A 16998-nucleotide genomic window follows, 5' to 3' on the forward strand; every position below is an offset into this window, starting at 1 on the left:
TTGTATAAGTAATAATACCTGAATGTATCTCAAGTGGGAACTGCATGCCATCTGTTTTGCTAAAATGTACAATATTGGATTACTAATTTCTAATTTTTCTGCATGGTGAAGATTCAAAGTATTTGTCATTTGCCTATATTTACCTTTCGAAATATACTAAAAATTGAAAACGTTGGCATATCTCTCTAAAGGAGAAGGGTTACTAGCCCTCTTTCTGACGTCTATGTAGAAATGACCTGGGTTTTAGACGTGCTAAAAACATTCTGCTCCTGTCAATTTCAGTGAAATGGGATTTCTCAGCATTTTCAAGAATCAGTATGTTTCCATGTCTTTGGACTACATTGTTTGCATATATTACCTTGACGATTCCCCTCCCCTCATAAACCTATATTTAATTTTCTCCCCCTTTTCTCTGTACTCTTCTTCTACTTTACTTCCTCCTTATGCAGCTCTACAGTAGATATTTTGTGACAATAAGCAGCGATGACAAACAGTCTCTTGCAAAATTGACATCACAATACCCAGATCATCACATTTCAAATTAACCTCTTTACTACCAAAAAATCAAACAATTGTCCTGCAGATTAAAAAAGAATAAACTACTCTATTTATTTATACCGGAATCGCCTTACTGTAGACAACTACTTGGTAGAAATAGAAAGGACATTACAATAGTAGGAAAACCATGGAGCAGAAAGAAATTGCCTTCTGCAAAACCTGAAGATTTAGAGTAGCTATTTGCTAAGTACAAAGCCATAATCACCATCTGTTCCTATTCAGGAACACTGCTAGCCATATAACGCCAATATAAAATACACCTTTATTTCAACTATGTTACAACTAATTTGCAATACATGAAAATATTATTTCAAATGTCTTCAACCTTTTTCCTTATAAATCACTTTGCATAACAGAGAATAAAATACATACCTTGTTCCAGTGCCATCACTTCTGCCATGGTAAACGCAAGTGCATTGTGAAGGACAAAAACCACACACTTCTTCAAAAAAGCTCATTAGGAGGTAGATGTAAATAAAGAGATACATGGCTCCCTCCCAGCAGAACTGATATGAAAAAATTTTGGAAACTTTATTCCTAGGCACTCGTGTGCAGTGTGCTACGAATGTGAATGTAGACATCCATTTAGTAACAGCAGATTACATCAGATTAGCCGAGATCTATAGTTGCTTAACCTTCAAATGTATCCTGAAAGGGATCAGTTAAACCAGCTCATTCTTTATTCTACCAGAAGAACACACTCTGTTTAAAATCAAACCCAGCATGTTTCAAGGCTATTTTAATAGGTAGTTTGTAGGGTTAGTACGTAATAAAATATCTCTTTGCTCTTTCTAAGGGGCAGTGCGTTAGTTACTGTCCATAAAGAATTCCAAGGCTCCTGAAGGAAATCTAGTACAGCATGAGGATGTGGCATGGCATTTTCTTTAATATTTACAAATTAATAGAAAGTCTAGATTCCAGAGCTTTTAAAAAGTCCTGTAAAAACAAGCTTTTAGGGATAAAAAAATGTGCATTTCAAATAAGTTACACACTGCAAAGCCAGACTTCAGATGCATGCATACATAATAATAGAAGATATTTATTCTCAAAATCTGAGAACCATCAAGAGTGCATATACTACCATTCATAAATAGATCTATACACAGTCATCTCTTCCATCCTGAACAAATCCACTGTTCATGTCAACAAAGATATTTTTTGAAAATTACACGACAGACCTATATAACCATGAGATTGGTTTAGAAATGATGAGATATGACCATAAATATTTACTCAGTTTTATATGTGCCTCCCAGGTGTCAAGCTTTAGGGTACATTTTGTGTCATTTTCAGGATTTGCTGTGCAGTCACAAGCACTAGAAACATACTACTACTAAATCCATTTGTTTGTGTGAGCCAAAACTTTAAAAATACATTACATATACTGAAACTCCTTCAAAATCCTAAAAGCCAGTAATAGGTTCTATAGGGTTTGACTAGATATTTTGATACCTTAACATATTCACAAAAACAGAACTTTGCAAAGCATATCAACTTGTATGCTTCGTATAGAAAGATATTCACACAAGGAGAATGCAGAATAATTCAAGTCTGGAAAACTTTCAAGGGAAGTTGAGGGAAAGTAGTTTATGAAAGGAACTACAGGTGCAAAATCTATGTATTGAACCTAAACATTTCCTGCTTCAGTCTCTCCCTGTCCCTGTGTCGCCTTGTCCAACCCTGTAAGAGACACAGCAAGCACCTCACCAGCCTTTTTTGTTTGGGACAGACATGTTGGGCCAATAAACCTCACTCTCAAAAATTAAAATCTTAGTAGTTTTTGGTTTTTTGTCTTCTTAATCTATCTAAAAAGATTTCTGTGATTAACAGAAAACAGCTGGCTGGCTGGGGCAGATTATTATTCCAAAAGATAAATCATTTATCTTTAACCCAGATTTCACTCCTTTCCATGCAACTTATGCAGAAAAATGACACGGGTTCTATGATGTCAGTGCACTTTGAGACACAGTCATGGGCAAGGCATTGCTTATAGTTATCTCTTGTCTTGTCTGACACCGCACCATTGCCAGGATTGCCCTCCGAAACCTGCAAAGGACAAGAATAGGGAAGTAGAAAGATCATTAGCTGGAGAACCAAATACAAAGGAAAACTGGGTAAGCCAACCTTACGTATTAAATAATTTTTCACTTTTAGTAAAACTTGCTTAATAAACATTTGAATATTTGGAATTCAAAAGGACTGGAGTGTTTTTCACTTCCAGGTACATGTATAACTAAGTTAAGTTCAATGTTTCTTTTACAATCGGGGTTACTGCAGTTTTTGCTTATCCCAGGACAGAGTATAGTTACGACAAATAAGAACTTGCAGAATGGGGAAAAAATCAGATGTTTTTTCACTGACTCAGCAGGATCAGATAAATTCACCTAGACAGAGATCACAGCTCTGCTTCTAGGTTGGTAACAGAGAAAGGAAGGATGCTTCTTTGCAAAACTGAGTTCTCAATCAGGGGCACTGGATTGATTAGAACCATTTGATATACTTGCTCGAACCAGAAGAATAGGCTTAGCTTATTTATTTTGATGAGAAGTGTCAATCCATCTTAGTCAGAATATGACACATCCCAAATCAAGCAAGGAAATCTACAGAGGTTACATGTCACCAGCCACCACATTTTGGCCACAGTCATTAAAACACTGCTGATACAACCTAAATTCTGTACTGAGTCCTTTCAAGAAACCACAAAGTGCCTTCCAAAACTATCTTACACAATCTTTGTTAATGTGTTCTCAAAAATCTTTATCAAATCAATATGTTCTCATGATGACCAAAACAATTTCTTTTAGACCTTCCTGTCGAAAAGGTCATCTTTGGTAAATAAACAGTGGTTTACCCTTTGATCTCTTCACAAATCAGTTTGTTGTATTTTACAGATGATCCTTCTGCAGTTAGACGATATGCTAAAATCATGAAGTAGACTGGTACTGAATTAGGAACACTTACTTTTTGTTTGCAACAACATAAATGCAGGGATTATAGAATGTGGACGATTTTGCGAACAGAGGAGCTATGATGGCCATTGCAGGAGAAATTTTCTTTGGGTCTCCAAATGAAGACCATAAACACACAATAGAATATGGAGACCATGCCACCAAGAACATTACGATCATCACAACAGACATCTGTAAAACAAGAGCAACAGACACACAATCGGTTTTACCTGAAGATTAAGACCTCACAAGCTAACCTCAAAAGCACATGCACCTGTGTGAAAATAGAACTATCCAGAAACAAATAGCAGCATGTAAACAAGCACATCTGACGAATTTTGACAGATTACAATGAAATTTCACTTTGGGAGTTCAAGAGCAGATCACACTGCCATGCTGTTATTTCATTATGTACAATCTTCCTTCACAGTTAGTACTGCTGATTATGTTAAATCTGTCCATCAGAAGTTTAAATGGCCAGAGAGGGCTTCACACATGAATTAAGACAGGTCACTCTGGGATGCTATTACAAATACTTAATATTAATAGACAGAAAGAATCTAAGCTACATGTTTAATAAGGCTAAACATTTCATAAGGCTTAACTATGGTACAGTCAAATAAAATAAATATTCTAAGACACAAAGACTCGGTCCATATGCTTAAGGAACTCAGAAGTGTCTGTTACATTTAATGAGGCATAATAGTCACGCTCAAGCATCATACTGGGGAGATATCTGAGCAGTCATGCCTTCTCTGCCTTCAATCTGGGCACGCTGGGGCTCACGCCCAAAAACACACCATGAAACAGCCAGAACTGAGCAGCGACAAACTGGGGGTAGTGGGAGAGCAGGAGAGGAATCAACTGGGACAGACTTATCTGGCTTTTGTCAGGTACACGAATCAGTAATGGAAACTGGAATGGGAATCTCAAATTAATCAAGAGGACAAAACACTAAAAAACCGAACAAAACTGCAGGGTTCTTTGTGTGTGCAGGATTCTCCTGTGTTGTTTACCTATATCCTTATTCAGTCATCCAGTGATGAACAAAATGAGAAACAAGAAGTAAATGGCTACTGCTCTAGAATATACCCAATACACAAGCAGGCACAGTCTTCACAGAAGATTTCTATTTAAATTCAAGCACAAACCTGTTGATAATAATGTAAAGAAAGAACCCTTCAGTTTAGAAGCTTGTTGGGTGAGCAGAAAGCTTACAAATGCTAATTTGTGAAAAAGCAAACAGTCCAGTTTGAAAGAAGGATACTGCTTAACTGCAAAGCTTTAACCTTGGGTTGTTTATTTGTTCGTTTTAATACAACTCAGTGTCTTCAACTGCAAAGCAGGAAAAATGCAGTTTATTCACAAATGCGAGTCTAAATTTATAACTGAATTCTAATTTTCAAGCATTCTGAAAGTTCTTCAGAAGAGCAAAATTCTCAAATCATTATTTTTAGATAAAAATACAATTTTTCAGAAATTAGCAATGAGAAAGTTTCCCAAGGAATGTTAAGTTTGCATTGATAAGTAATTCAAAAGCACAGTTAAATACTCTTCTGTCCACTCTCTCGCACTCTTTTTATCATGTCCAACCATAAATCATATCCTCACACAAAATCAAAGGAGCAAGTGAACTTGAAGCTTTCTCAAGGACTTTTATATATTAAAAGAATGTCAACCTTCCAGGCAGGATATATCATTTTATGCCATAACTCACATTTGCTACTGTTTACATAAGAAACAGATAAGCTCAACAGACTGAAAAGAACAAGGGATCAGAATCACACAACTCAGGAGCTCGGAAATGCACTTTCTTTTCTAGGTCATGAGCTCAAATCAGACTTGACCATTCCATTTCAGACCAGGTACACCTGTGAACCTGGCAGAAGGCCCAAGGACTCTGCAGACACAAAAAGTCCTCCTAGGACACCTATGAGGCACATTTCTATTTAATGGCAGAGAGCAGAGGCAAGGTAGATCCGCAGTTTTCCCAGCCTTTAATGTAGCTATTCATCTGGAAAGATGCCAAAAGTAAAGAATCTAGCATTAAAAGTCAAGCCAAGAGTTTCCACCAAGGCTAAATTTCATTTAATATCTAGTAAGAAAGGAAAGGGGGGAAATGTGGTAAACAGAAAAGCTTAAAAGGCTGCATTGTTGCTTTGCCCCCAGTACAAAAGAACATCCTTAAAACAAATCATGTTCTCATTTGCCATACCTTTGTCACATCTACTTGGTCAGACCAATCTACGTTGATGCTCTCTAGGCAGTTACTGCTGGCGTATTGTTTCATTGTCCGGGAAACATTGTAATAACAGTAAAACATGACTGTTAAGGGTACAACAAAATTAACAGCAATTACACTCATTGTGTAGGAAACAAAGGACCTGATAAGACAGAAAAACAGAAACACAGTAACTTACAAATAGCCATCCAGGAAAAGCTACTGAAGAATTTGATATTTTGATTTGATTATGAAATTTTAAAACAAGCTTTTAAAGAATTAGGAAAATTTTCTTCAGCTTTTTTTGTTATTAGAAACTGCAAGCCTTACGTTTTTTCAAACACGACTCAATTCCTGTGTTTTTTTCTAGAATTGCTCTATATTATTTCCATTGTTTAAAAATTATTGTTATAAATCAGGCTTCATACTTCAGAAAGAAGTTATGCTCATATAGCGGTGAATTAAATAATCTTAGCCTTCGGTGAGCCAGCAAATTTAAAAGAAAGGGTGAAGGGGCATCTTACACATCATTTTTCCTCCAGTTTACTGTGCAGGTTGCTCCAGTGGGATCCGGAGCGTAGCTAGCCCAGCCTACAGTAGGCATGGAAGCCCAGAAGACTGCATTTATCCAGGCAGCAAGGATGAGGGCGGCATAGCTACGGGTGGTCATTCTTCTCCCTGTGGCCAAGCACATAAAATCACCTTTTGCTTCATTTCGATGCTGAACCTGAACGACAAGTGGCTTCCAGCAAGCATACCAGGTTAATAGTGATCCTTTCAAAGGGCCACACTCACAAACACTGTAACATAGCTGTTTCACATGGCTGAACTTCATCTCAAGCTTTCAGGCCTTAAATGCCACTGAAATAGCATCACCCATCCCAACTCACAGCATGCAGGTAATACCTGACCCTATGCCTAAAAGCTTATTATGCAACAGTGCATTCAAGTACTTCTTTGCATGATGTAGGCTTCTCATGTGCTTCTGTATATAGAGTGGCCCTCTGAAGACTGTAAACAGCCATGAACATACAACTTACAAACAGAATAACAGCCTAATTGTGAAATTTTCACTTTTACAAGCAGTACCATCCATGCACACTAGATAACCTACTTAACCAAGTGCTACAGGATCATGCCCTAACTTCAAATTATGCCCAGCACTTTAATTATGGAGTAATTAATGAGAAAACAATACAGTTAGATTCTTATTTCATAGAAGCCCCACAGTGAATGATTTTTGATCATAAATACAGTACCTATATCAGGCCTGCAGATTGTCAGGTAACGGTCAACTGCAACAACAGTAAGCAAACCGATACTTGCCATCCCAAAAAAGATATTTAAGGCAGCATAGATCTGAAATTAAAACAAACAAACACAAAAAAACCCTCTCTGAGAAATCTTTCAAAGGTACAAGCACAATTTTGTGGACTGAATTGAAGGCACTACAATAGATTACATTTGGATAGTGTTCTCTTCCACAAGCAAAGTACTGAAGGAACTAATTCAATGCAGGCAATTTGGAGCTGGCTCTCTTAAAATTAAACATTTGAAAAGCAACCTGCTTGTGTACATAACAGAAATCCTAAAGACAGTAGTCTAAAAAGAAAACAAACACAATACTTCAATAAGCAAATTTTGAGATTCACAGATGAAGAGTTTTGGGGGAGTTAATTCATGTTTTCAATATATGTTAAAGAAATATGAAAAGCATTTGTTTCATAAAAAAAGTCATGGCTTTTAGCAAATGTGAGGTCCTGAATTGTCACTCCTTCCTCTGTTGTATAACTACACTTACTTCGCAGACATGGTACACCGATTTTCCCCATCGGCCCCCATTTTTACACGTGTCAGATCTGCACAGAGTGACACTTGCTGTGATCCCAACGCACTCCAAATGCATCTGCCCAGTCATCCCATGGGCAGTGTGACCAGGAAGGATGGTGGGGAGGGCTGTGTTATCACTGACACCCCAGAAATACAGAGAGCCCTGTGCCAGTCTCCGTGCCACCAGCAATTGTAATAGAACCACATGGCATTCAACCATCTCAGTTCACAGGATTCATTTGGTTTAGGGTGACATGAGTCGTGCTTCCTGTGATCTCCCAAAGCACTGGTAGTGAGATTTCACATCAAATTCAACCCATGAATCAGTTTAAATCCAAAGATGTTAAAAGTGAGGCTTCATGCCAAATAGTGACTGAATTTTGAGCTTGAAAAAACTGTGTACTCAGGCAAGTGATGTCAGATAGTTGGTATATAAACAACCATTATATAAAGGTCCAAAATGTGCAGTGTTGCTAATATTTCCCTTGAATCACATTTTCAGCATACACCTTCACATTGCTACTAATTTTCCTGAGCACTTAACCCAACAGTCTTTTACAAAAGTAGATTTAAATCACAATACACAGTGAGCAAAGGTCACCATTTCTCTGCTATGGAAGTATAATTTCTCAGTCAATTTTTAAAATAAAGACACCTATTAAAAGTAGGCTGAATCTTTAATGGAGACTAATAGCATTGCAGGCCTTCATTTTGGATATCCTAATAGTGCCACCCAAACTAACATGTATTTGCCAAGCAGAACACGTTAAGATCCGTGAGGCTTATCAACAAAACAGTAGCCACATCCAAAGTCTTTTAACTATCAAATAAGTCATCAAATGTGCATGTGCTATTATAACCTCCTTCATGTGGGGATTTCATTTCCTAAGCCTTCTTAAAATAACTTTAAAAACTTTAATTCATAAATATAAGGTTACACTTTAATGTTTTCAGATTATAAACATGCTTGGAATGAAATTCACATAAAAACATATATCCAGAAAAGAATTGACATTACAGAACATAAGCTTCAAGCCCAAGGTAAAATTTTGCATCTCCACCTTATCTCTGAGATACCACCTATTTCTTAGCTTCTTTTTAAGTCCTGTAAACTTTCTTTCTGACTGAATTGCAATACCTGGCATCCAGTATATCCAAATTTCCAGCTTCCATGCAGGTCTGAGGCAGCAGACATGGGGTAACCAATGCCACTGACACCAATGTCAGTAAAAGCCAAATTGATAATAATCGCGTTGGTTGCTGTCCGAAGCTCTTTGTGCTTAACAAAGATGCCTAACACGACAATGTTACTGAAAATGCTTATCACTCCTGTAAAAACAGAAAAGGGAGACTTTAAAAAACAATCACACCAGCAAGTAATATACATGCAGGAGAAAATACAGCTTATTGTAATATCTAAGTCCTAAACAAGCTTTATTTTCAGTTAAGCTCAATTTTGAGGAGAATAGACACGTGAAAAGGAGAGACGACCTTTTCACTCAGATTGGGTAAAGGCCAAAAGTGGAGCGTTTTGCCAAATCTGGGACAACCGACGCAATGACAACAAGCACAGCAGAAATTCAAAAGCATCTAGGATTACAATTCAAACACTCCAGCCACCGAGCACAGTGCTGTCTTCCATGGCAAAATAAAAGAATACAGGGTGGTGAATGGCAAAAAAAAAGCGGGGCTTATGATGCACCTGATGTAGCGGAAGGACCATGCTACCACCTGAGATCTTTTCTCAGCAGAGTTTCCACTTGCACTCAGACGACCATCCTGGCAAAAGGAATACAGAAGCTTTGATTTTGCTACCACTAGCTTAGCCAGACTAACTGCCTGCTCTGCTCATGAGGTCCCAACTCTCTGCAAGCATCAGAGTTGGTTCAGGTTGCTGCAAATTGTAGCTTCTAAGCCTTGTCCAGCAGTCTGGATGATCCACACAGCGTTCCACAGCAGCATGGCTGGGCCTGCACCACAGTTATTTTCACCACCAGACAAGATCTAGGGCTGTATCACAGCCGTGGTAAAAGTCCAGCGCTGCACTGAACTTGCTCCTGCCTCACTAATCTGTGTCTTTTTAAACATCTTTGTTCTGGCTTGACTCAAACTGCATCTGAAGTCTATTATTAAACAACAGAGGAAATGGCCAATAAGCAAAGACTCATATTCAGGACATACAGAACTAAAGCTAAAATGCACATTTTCCTCCCTTCTTGTCCAATCCCTCTGAATTTTGCTTTGGACCTAATGCTCTTCGAGGTGCCCAGGGCCCTGTGCCTCAGCAAGCTTTTCTCATCCTGGTGACCTACTTTAAAACCTCCAGATCCTCCTTTTCTCCCGCTATTCCTCCTCCTTAGCCAAATCCTTCTAAATGGCTCTTAGAGCGAGTTTACATGGCACTCCCAGAAAACCAAGGGGTTTTTTTCTTGTGGTTTTATTCTCTTCAGACTCTAGCCTGTTGCAGAGAAATCCAGAGCAAACCCCCATCCTCTTAAGTTTTACTAACCCACTGTTAATACAAGCTGTTAATATAGAGCTAATAAATTTTAAAATTCCCCCTTGAATCTCAGCAGAGACTCACAGCCCTTATCAATGAAATGGAGAATTCCAACATGTTTAATCAAACACAAGCGTTAAAAAAAAATAACTTGTAAATAACAACAGGAATATGTAAGTTGCTCATAGATTCCCTAATCTGGCACAGCTGTTACAGCATCACTGAGTCAAATGCTAAACTCACAAACATTAGTATAGTCTGGGCTCCTTAAATAACAAGTGCGTAGGGCAATGTTATTTTGGTAAAAGTCTAACAGCAGATTTTCCATGGAAATGCCTCTCAGATTTTTTTTTTTTTTTTTAATTTAAAAAGTTTAACCTATGGATCAAAACACCATAGTTTTCATCATCACAGATCTGAGGCATAATTCTGTAGGCAAGCTGAGTGAATGGCTGTCATACTGAATGCGGTCTTCCAAAAGCAGACCCATCTTCTTCCACAGTCACTGCTCCTCCTGCTCCAGTCCCCTGACAACACATCACCCTCACTGGTGGGACTTCTGCTCTACTATTGACTTCATAAAACCCAACACACAAACCTCAGCTTTTGCTGACATGCTTCTGGGAAAAAGGCAATAAGGTTTTTAAATATTATACAGTGTTCTTCCACCTCTGTTGCTGTCAATGCTGCAGCACCGAGTTAAAAATCTCTAACATGAATTTATATTCAGACTACAAACATGCTGCAGTTCAAACAATAACCTCAAATCAGCAGGGTTAGAAAACCTGAGGGCAAGAATCAGTTTCAAGCACTTCAGCTCTACAGCTGAATTTTGAAGACTTCAACTGGTATCAATATGGAAATTCCTTCAAATCATGGAAACTCCTGTGGACTCCATCACTGGCGGTCATTTATACACACCAGGAGACACTGCAGTGCATCAAAGTGAGGCAGATATTTCTAGAGCCAAACACACATCAGAAGTTCCATCTGAACCACTCTGCTCAGGAAAAGCTACATTAATACCATGACAGATATGAAAAAGGACAGAAGGAAAGCCAGTGCAATCATAACGCATTAAAAATATAAATAAGAATGATGACACTTTGGATAACGGACACTAGGGACACCACCAATTCTTCCGCTTTGAAGGAAGTTTCTCCATTTCAATTACGTAAATTGGTACCTTTTTAACCATACCTGAAACTCACATAAGAAGTTTCACTGCAACATTTTATTAATCAGCACCAATCTTCCACATTACAGAAGCTCTCTTAACAGATTCATTAATTTTAAAATCAAATGAGGCAAAATTATACTTAATTTTTGCCTCTCTCTCCCTTTTCTTTCTAAAACCACAAAGCATGTCTGTTCTCAGCTGCAAGCCTCCTTAGTACATAAAAATGACATTACAGATGATGTTAGAGGTGCATAGCCACATAGATGCCATCAGCTATCATATTCCTACATTCACACATTTCAGGAATGACACTGTGATGCTACAAGCCCCTAAAATGAACAAAAGCAGAGAGCCAGGGATCTGATCTGAAACCAGCACCATAGTAAGAGCACACACAGTGCCACTTCTCTCAGCTGTCGTGTTGACAGGTAGTATGTCATCTCTTCGGAAGGAGGAAGCAAAATAGAATTACAAGTTTATAAACAGTACAGGATTCTTATGAGGCATGTTTTAACAGATATTACAGCTACCAAGAACGAAATCTGAAATTCAATAGGACTCTAAACTCATATCCTCAGGGTAAAGAAAGGATCCTGCTAGACACACTTAAAATTTAGTGTTTCAGAGGCAAATCTTGAGGTGGCAGGGGGGACAACACACATGGAGCAGGGGGAGGGAATCAAACCAAAGCCAGGAAGAGGAAATGGAAATTGCCAAGCCTATATTCATTAAAAATTTTAGGAAGAAGATGGATTCCATCTTGAACAAAGTGAGAAAAACATGTAGATTCAAGAAATTCTCTCTTCCTTGTTTCTGAGAATCAGGTCTGGAGCACAAGTGTGATGAGGAGCGGCTGAGGGAGCTGGGGCTGTTCAGTCTGAGAACAGGAGCTGAGGGGAGACCTGATCGCTGTCTGCAACTGCCTGAAAGGAGCTTGGAGCATGGAGGGGGTTGGGCTCTTCTCCCAAGTAGCAAGTGATGGGACAAGAGAAAATGGCCTCAGGTTGCACCAGGGGAGGTTTAGATTGGATATTAGGAAAAAATTATTCACAGAAAGGGTTGTCGGGCATTGGAACAGGCTGCCCAGGGCAGTGGTGGAGTCACCATCCCTGGATGGTGCTTAAAAGACTTGTAGATGTGGCACTTAGGGACATGGTTCAGAGGTAGATTGGGCACTGTTGGTTTTACAGTTGGGCTCAATGATCTTAAAGATCTTTTCTAACCTAAATGATTCTGTGATTTCTTAGAGGGCAGGGAGGGCAGATCAAACCAAAGTCTTTCAGTAATCTGAAAACCTCAGCTGGGACGTACCTGTGATTCAGAAAAAGCAAATGGATGCTGCCACTTGGGCTGTGAAACATCTTACGGTTAGACAATTATTCCCATATTTCTTTAATTAAACTTTGCAGTTTTGTGAGGATGAAAACCTCATGACCTGATCAAGAGTAGAATTCCTTATTTTCCTTCTTCCCAGGGAAGCAATGAAAACTCAAGGCAGACCAAATGCAAATACAAGCCCTAACACAGTTAAGCAAAACACATTGGTAGGAGCACCAAAACAATGAAGGGTAGGTCTGTGTCTAAGGTGGAATTTACTTTTCCAGTTAGCATTTTAAAATGGTAGCAGAGCATCTCACCATTGTAAGCTAAAGGACATCCCTGAGGCAGCGTTGCTTCCGATAGCCTGAGTGTCCCTGTTGTCATCATTCAAGTTAACAGATTGATCACCATAGAGTGCAACATTTACCAATTACTTCCTTCTCAGAAAACACAGTAATTATTAGCAAAAGAGAGAAGCATTCAAACTTTTTAAAGAGCAGCATAATGATGAACACTGTACCTGTATTTCATTCTTATTCTTAGACATCTGTTTATTAACACAGCTTAATTTTTCCAGATGTGAGATTTGCTGTGGTAGGGCACTTGCAAAGCAATCAGTCATACTTTCAAAGATGTTACAGACCTTACTGTCAAAAACATTCCTCAGTAAGGAAGCGAAGTCCAAGATACAAGTGAAAGATTTACTAGACTTCCCCAATTATAATAAGAAAAAAAAATCAAACCACAAAGTAATCCAACTTTTTCTTTTCTTTTTTTTTTTTTTTTCAGACCTTTAATTTCTGTGCAAGATTAAGAAAGAAGAGCTGTGTTGATTCTGGCTAATCTCATTGAACACCTACTATAGCTTTGTCCCCTGACAGTAGGTTGCCAAACTATCTGAAAAGACCACCTTGTTACATATAATGTAAACAATTTTAATTAAAATGTAACAACTATCATACATATTTGCAGCACCTAATAGATCCAGTTACCTACAAATAGTATGGTAGTACTGCAGAGGGTATCTAGCCTTCCAATATTTGATCACCATCCGTCTCTACGGCTTCTTAACAACTCTACTGATCTGTGTAGCTGTTCTACCAGTTTCTCTAAAAACCTGAAATAAATTATTGCCTTCAAAAATACTTCAAAAGTATTCGCAAATACTCTTTTTACCAGAACAGCAACTTGATTCTCACCAGTTCAGACACATAACGCTATATAAAACATGACCATCAGCAATACAATTTAGTACAAACCTGAAGTACATTAATATTTTTAAGTATAACAGAAAATGTACGGTACAGTCTATGAATAAAGTATAAACTGACTTAATTTTCCATAATAAAGGTATAGAAGACCTATTTTTAAACACAGTGAGTTTCAGGCTTGGGGCAGGTTGATATATCATTACTATAGCACTCAATGCTTCAGAAAAACATTACTGAAGCAGTTGTGGTTATAACAATGAGAAAGTTTTAAAGGGAAAAAAAAAAATCCATAATCATTCAAGTTTAGCCAGAGGTCACTGCAGTCACAAGGAACGAACATGATGTCAGGCCTTCCAGCATGCATTTTCTAACATGTGTCATCGGTGAAAAATACAGCTGCAACTGGAATCTGCTCTTCTCTGATTAACGACCAGCTCCCTCCCCCTAAGTCACATTCCAACCCTTTCCCTTACATCCCCCTAAGAGACAACCGCTCACATGCTCAGACTACACATATATTTCTACAAACATGTGGCCCAGGAGAAATCTCAAGATAGCTTCAAGCACATCACAGAAAAATGCAAGATGAGACAGCTATGTCCTATTTTTATCTCTTTTGCAAGCTGGCAGAAATTAATTCTCACTCTCTTCTATAATTACATATCAACAAAATATATGTTTCAAGACACAACATTGCCTTCAAATACAGGCAGAAAACCTAGATGTTTTCTGCACACTTCGGTTAGGCTATTGATGGTTAACTTGTGGTAAACTATGGAGAAAAGCCGTCAGATATTTGTGTAATACAAAATGAAATACCATCGCTGTTACTATACAAAACGACCATTCAGATCTACAGTTCTATTCTAAAAAGTTACGCAACAATTTACCAATGCCCATACCTGCTGTGATTAAGTAAGCTGCAACTATGTTGTGCTCGGTCTGTGTAAAGGCTGAATGAGCTTCATTATCCCTTTCTGAGGAATTGGAGGAATCATTCCAATGCATTTTGGACAAGGGAGACTGTCGTCTATCCTCTGCAATAATTCATCAAGACGATGAAACACTACAAAGCCCTGTCAAGCAAATTCTTTCATTATTCAACAGACTCACTGAATAACTAAAAAAAGGGGGGTGGGGGAGTTCCCCCAAACATCGACAGCCTCCAAACATGATTTAATTGGACTAAAGTGCAAAGAAGTTTACACCCCCAATCTGTGCAGGAGATTGTTAATTAAAACAAAGAGCAGCACAGAACTGAGCACATTTCCAACAGTGTGCTTAAACTTCATTCTTACTGCTAAAGAGATTAACTGTCACATGCCCCCAAACTTTTTCTTTCAAACCTCTTGTGCAATGGTTCAGAAACCTCAACAAAAGTTGGCTCAGGTCAGTTGGTCATCAGCCTGGCTTGGAATTAATTCCCATTGTCACAGCGAACATGTGGAACGGCAGCACAAAATAAAGACATTAATTGCTTTAAAAAGGAGGATACCTTACTCTAAAGTCCAACCCTTCAAATGCTTAAAGATACTTCTTCAAGATTCTTATTTTTGTTTAAGCTGACACAGACACAAGAAGAACACAGTACAAGATATTTCTAAAGTGAAGCATGACTTTCAGAAAACTCAATTGATACATTTCTAAAATAGTCTGGTCTGCAGAAAATGGTTGTCAAATATGCCTTACAAGTCTTGAAAACCCTCAGTCTCCCAAACATATGCACGTAAGCTTACTTTGGGTAAATTCTCCAAAGCATGTTACTGGGCAGAAAATCTTTAGGTATTTTCCAAAGCCTTGAGCAGCAGAAGCTAATCATAGAATCATAGAAGAGTTTGGGTTGGAAGGGACCTTCAAAGGTCATCTGGTCCAACCCACCTGCAATGAGCAGGGACATCTTCAACTAGACTGGGTTCCTCAGAGCCCCATCCAGCCTGGCCTTGAATGTTTCCAGGGATGGGGCATCAATCACCTCTCTGGGCAACCTGGGCCAGTGTTTCACCACCATCATTGTAAAAAATTTCTTCCTCATGCCTAACCTGAATCTTCCCTCTTGTAGTTTAAAACAATTAGTCCTTGTTCTGTTGTAACAAGCTCTTCTAAAAAGTCTGCCCCCATCTCTCTTATAGGGTTCATTTAAGTACAGAAAGGCTGCAATAATGTTTTCTTTTCTTCAGTGGTGAGGTAGCAGCAGACCGAAGTAAAGACCTTTCACTAAATCCTGCATAAATATTAGCTGCAATAAACCCTTGCCCAAAGACCTTATACGCAGTATCAGTGTAAGGAATCAAAGGCGGCATTTCCCACCAGTTCCCCTTCACACAGTTTTTGCCTCCAGTTTTGTACTCATACTGGGTATAAAAGCAACAAGGATGAACAAGCAGCGATTCTTCAGTTGTCTGTGGTTCACAAGCAGCTCCAGCAGTATCCCAGGCTTGAGTTTTGTCTCCTGAGCAGCAATAAGGGCGTAGTGACTCGGGCAGTATTGAGGAACACAGCTGTCCCATAGAAAGGACATATATTTGAAGAGCTCTCCCTTCTCTAACCCATGAAACACACATACAGCATTCCCTCTCACTCCTCACCTTTCCAAAAGAGACATCCTGCATTTTCACCCCTTGAGTTTAAAAGATTTTTATAAAGCTTGTGCAGCCACATTTAGTTGTTATTGCTACAGTCAGTTCTACCACAGTTCTACCAGCAAATGTTTTCCTTAATGCCACAGATCTACACTCAACTCTTACAGTTCTCAGAGTACTTGTACTATTATAGTATTTTTCCTATTAGAAGAGGATTAGGTAGGAACAGAGTGGGAAGGTTCTGAAAGGAAAGATGATCTGTTTGGCACTGAAGCCACTTCCCTCGTGCCCCATAGTCCTGCCTCGAAAGATAAAAGCATAGTGATAATTTGACATCTTTGCTTTCCTCCCCTGAAACTTTGGCAAGATTTTCAAAAGCATCTCAAATCTGGCAGCTTCCACAGAAGTCAGAGCTTGCAATGCTGAATGTCTCAGAAAAACATAGCACTACTATTTTTATTCAGATAGGATTCCAGACTTAAGAGTAGCAGTTAATGAGACCATACAGATTTTATACGTACTTGATTAAAACTCAGGTTTTCAATATATGCAGTTCATCCTATGTACCATCACATTGTCTGTCTCCTCTTCTCTTAAACTTGGCTAATTTTACAGCAACAGGAGTTGAGAGAAAAAAATCAAAATTAAAGG

General features: G+C 38.6%; 1 protein-coding gene across 1 annotated transcript; it reads right to left on the reverse strand.

The window, feature by feature from the left end:
- Positions 1 to 1215: 1215 nt before the first annotated feature.
- Positions 1216 to 15379, reverse strand: RRH (retinal pigment epithelium-derived rhodopsin homolog). Its single transcript, XM_065837826.2, has 7 exons — positions 14671 to 15379; positions 8696 to 8886; positions 6987 to 7086; positions 6252 to 6405; positions 5722 to 5890; positions 3520 to 3698; positions 1216 to 2604 (listed from the first exon to the last, which is right to left on the reverse strand). Exons 1-7 carry the CDS (start codon positions 14774 to 14776, stop codon positions 2499 to 2501), a joined length of 1005 nt encoding a protein of 334 aa, XP_065693898.1. The 5' UTR covers positions 14777 to 15379; the 3' UTR covers positions 1216 to 2498.
- Between the last annotated feature and the right edge of the window lie 1619 nt (positions 15380 to 16998).

Source organism: Patagioenas fasciata, chromosome 4 (genome assembly GCF_037038585.1).
Source record: "Patagioenas fasciata isolate bPatFas1 chromosome 4, bPatFas1.hap1, whole genome shotgun sequence".
Classification (NCBI taxonomy): domain Eukaryota; kingdom Metazoa; phylum Chordata; class Aves; order Columbiformes; family Columbidae; genus Patagioenas; species Patagioenas fasciata.

What these genes read in the sequence shown, in the direction of transcription:
- RRH (XM_065837826.2), bottom strand. Translation starts at nt 14,776, where the DNA reads ATGCATTGGAATGATTCCTCCAATTCCTCAGAAAGGGATAATGAAGCT. An exon ending in ACCAAGTAGATGTGACAAAG is followed by an intron (nt 3,699 to 5,721) that starts GTATGGCAAATG and finishes CTTGTTTTACAG; the next exon opens with ATGTCTGTTGTGATGATCGT. An exon ending in TATGTTGTTGCAAACAAAAA is followed by an intron (nt 2,605 to 3,519) that starts GTAAGTGTTCCT and finishes TGTCCTTTGCAG; the next exon opens with GTTTCGGAGGGCAATCCTGG.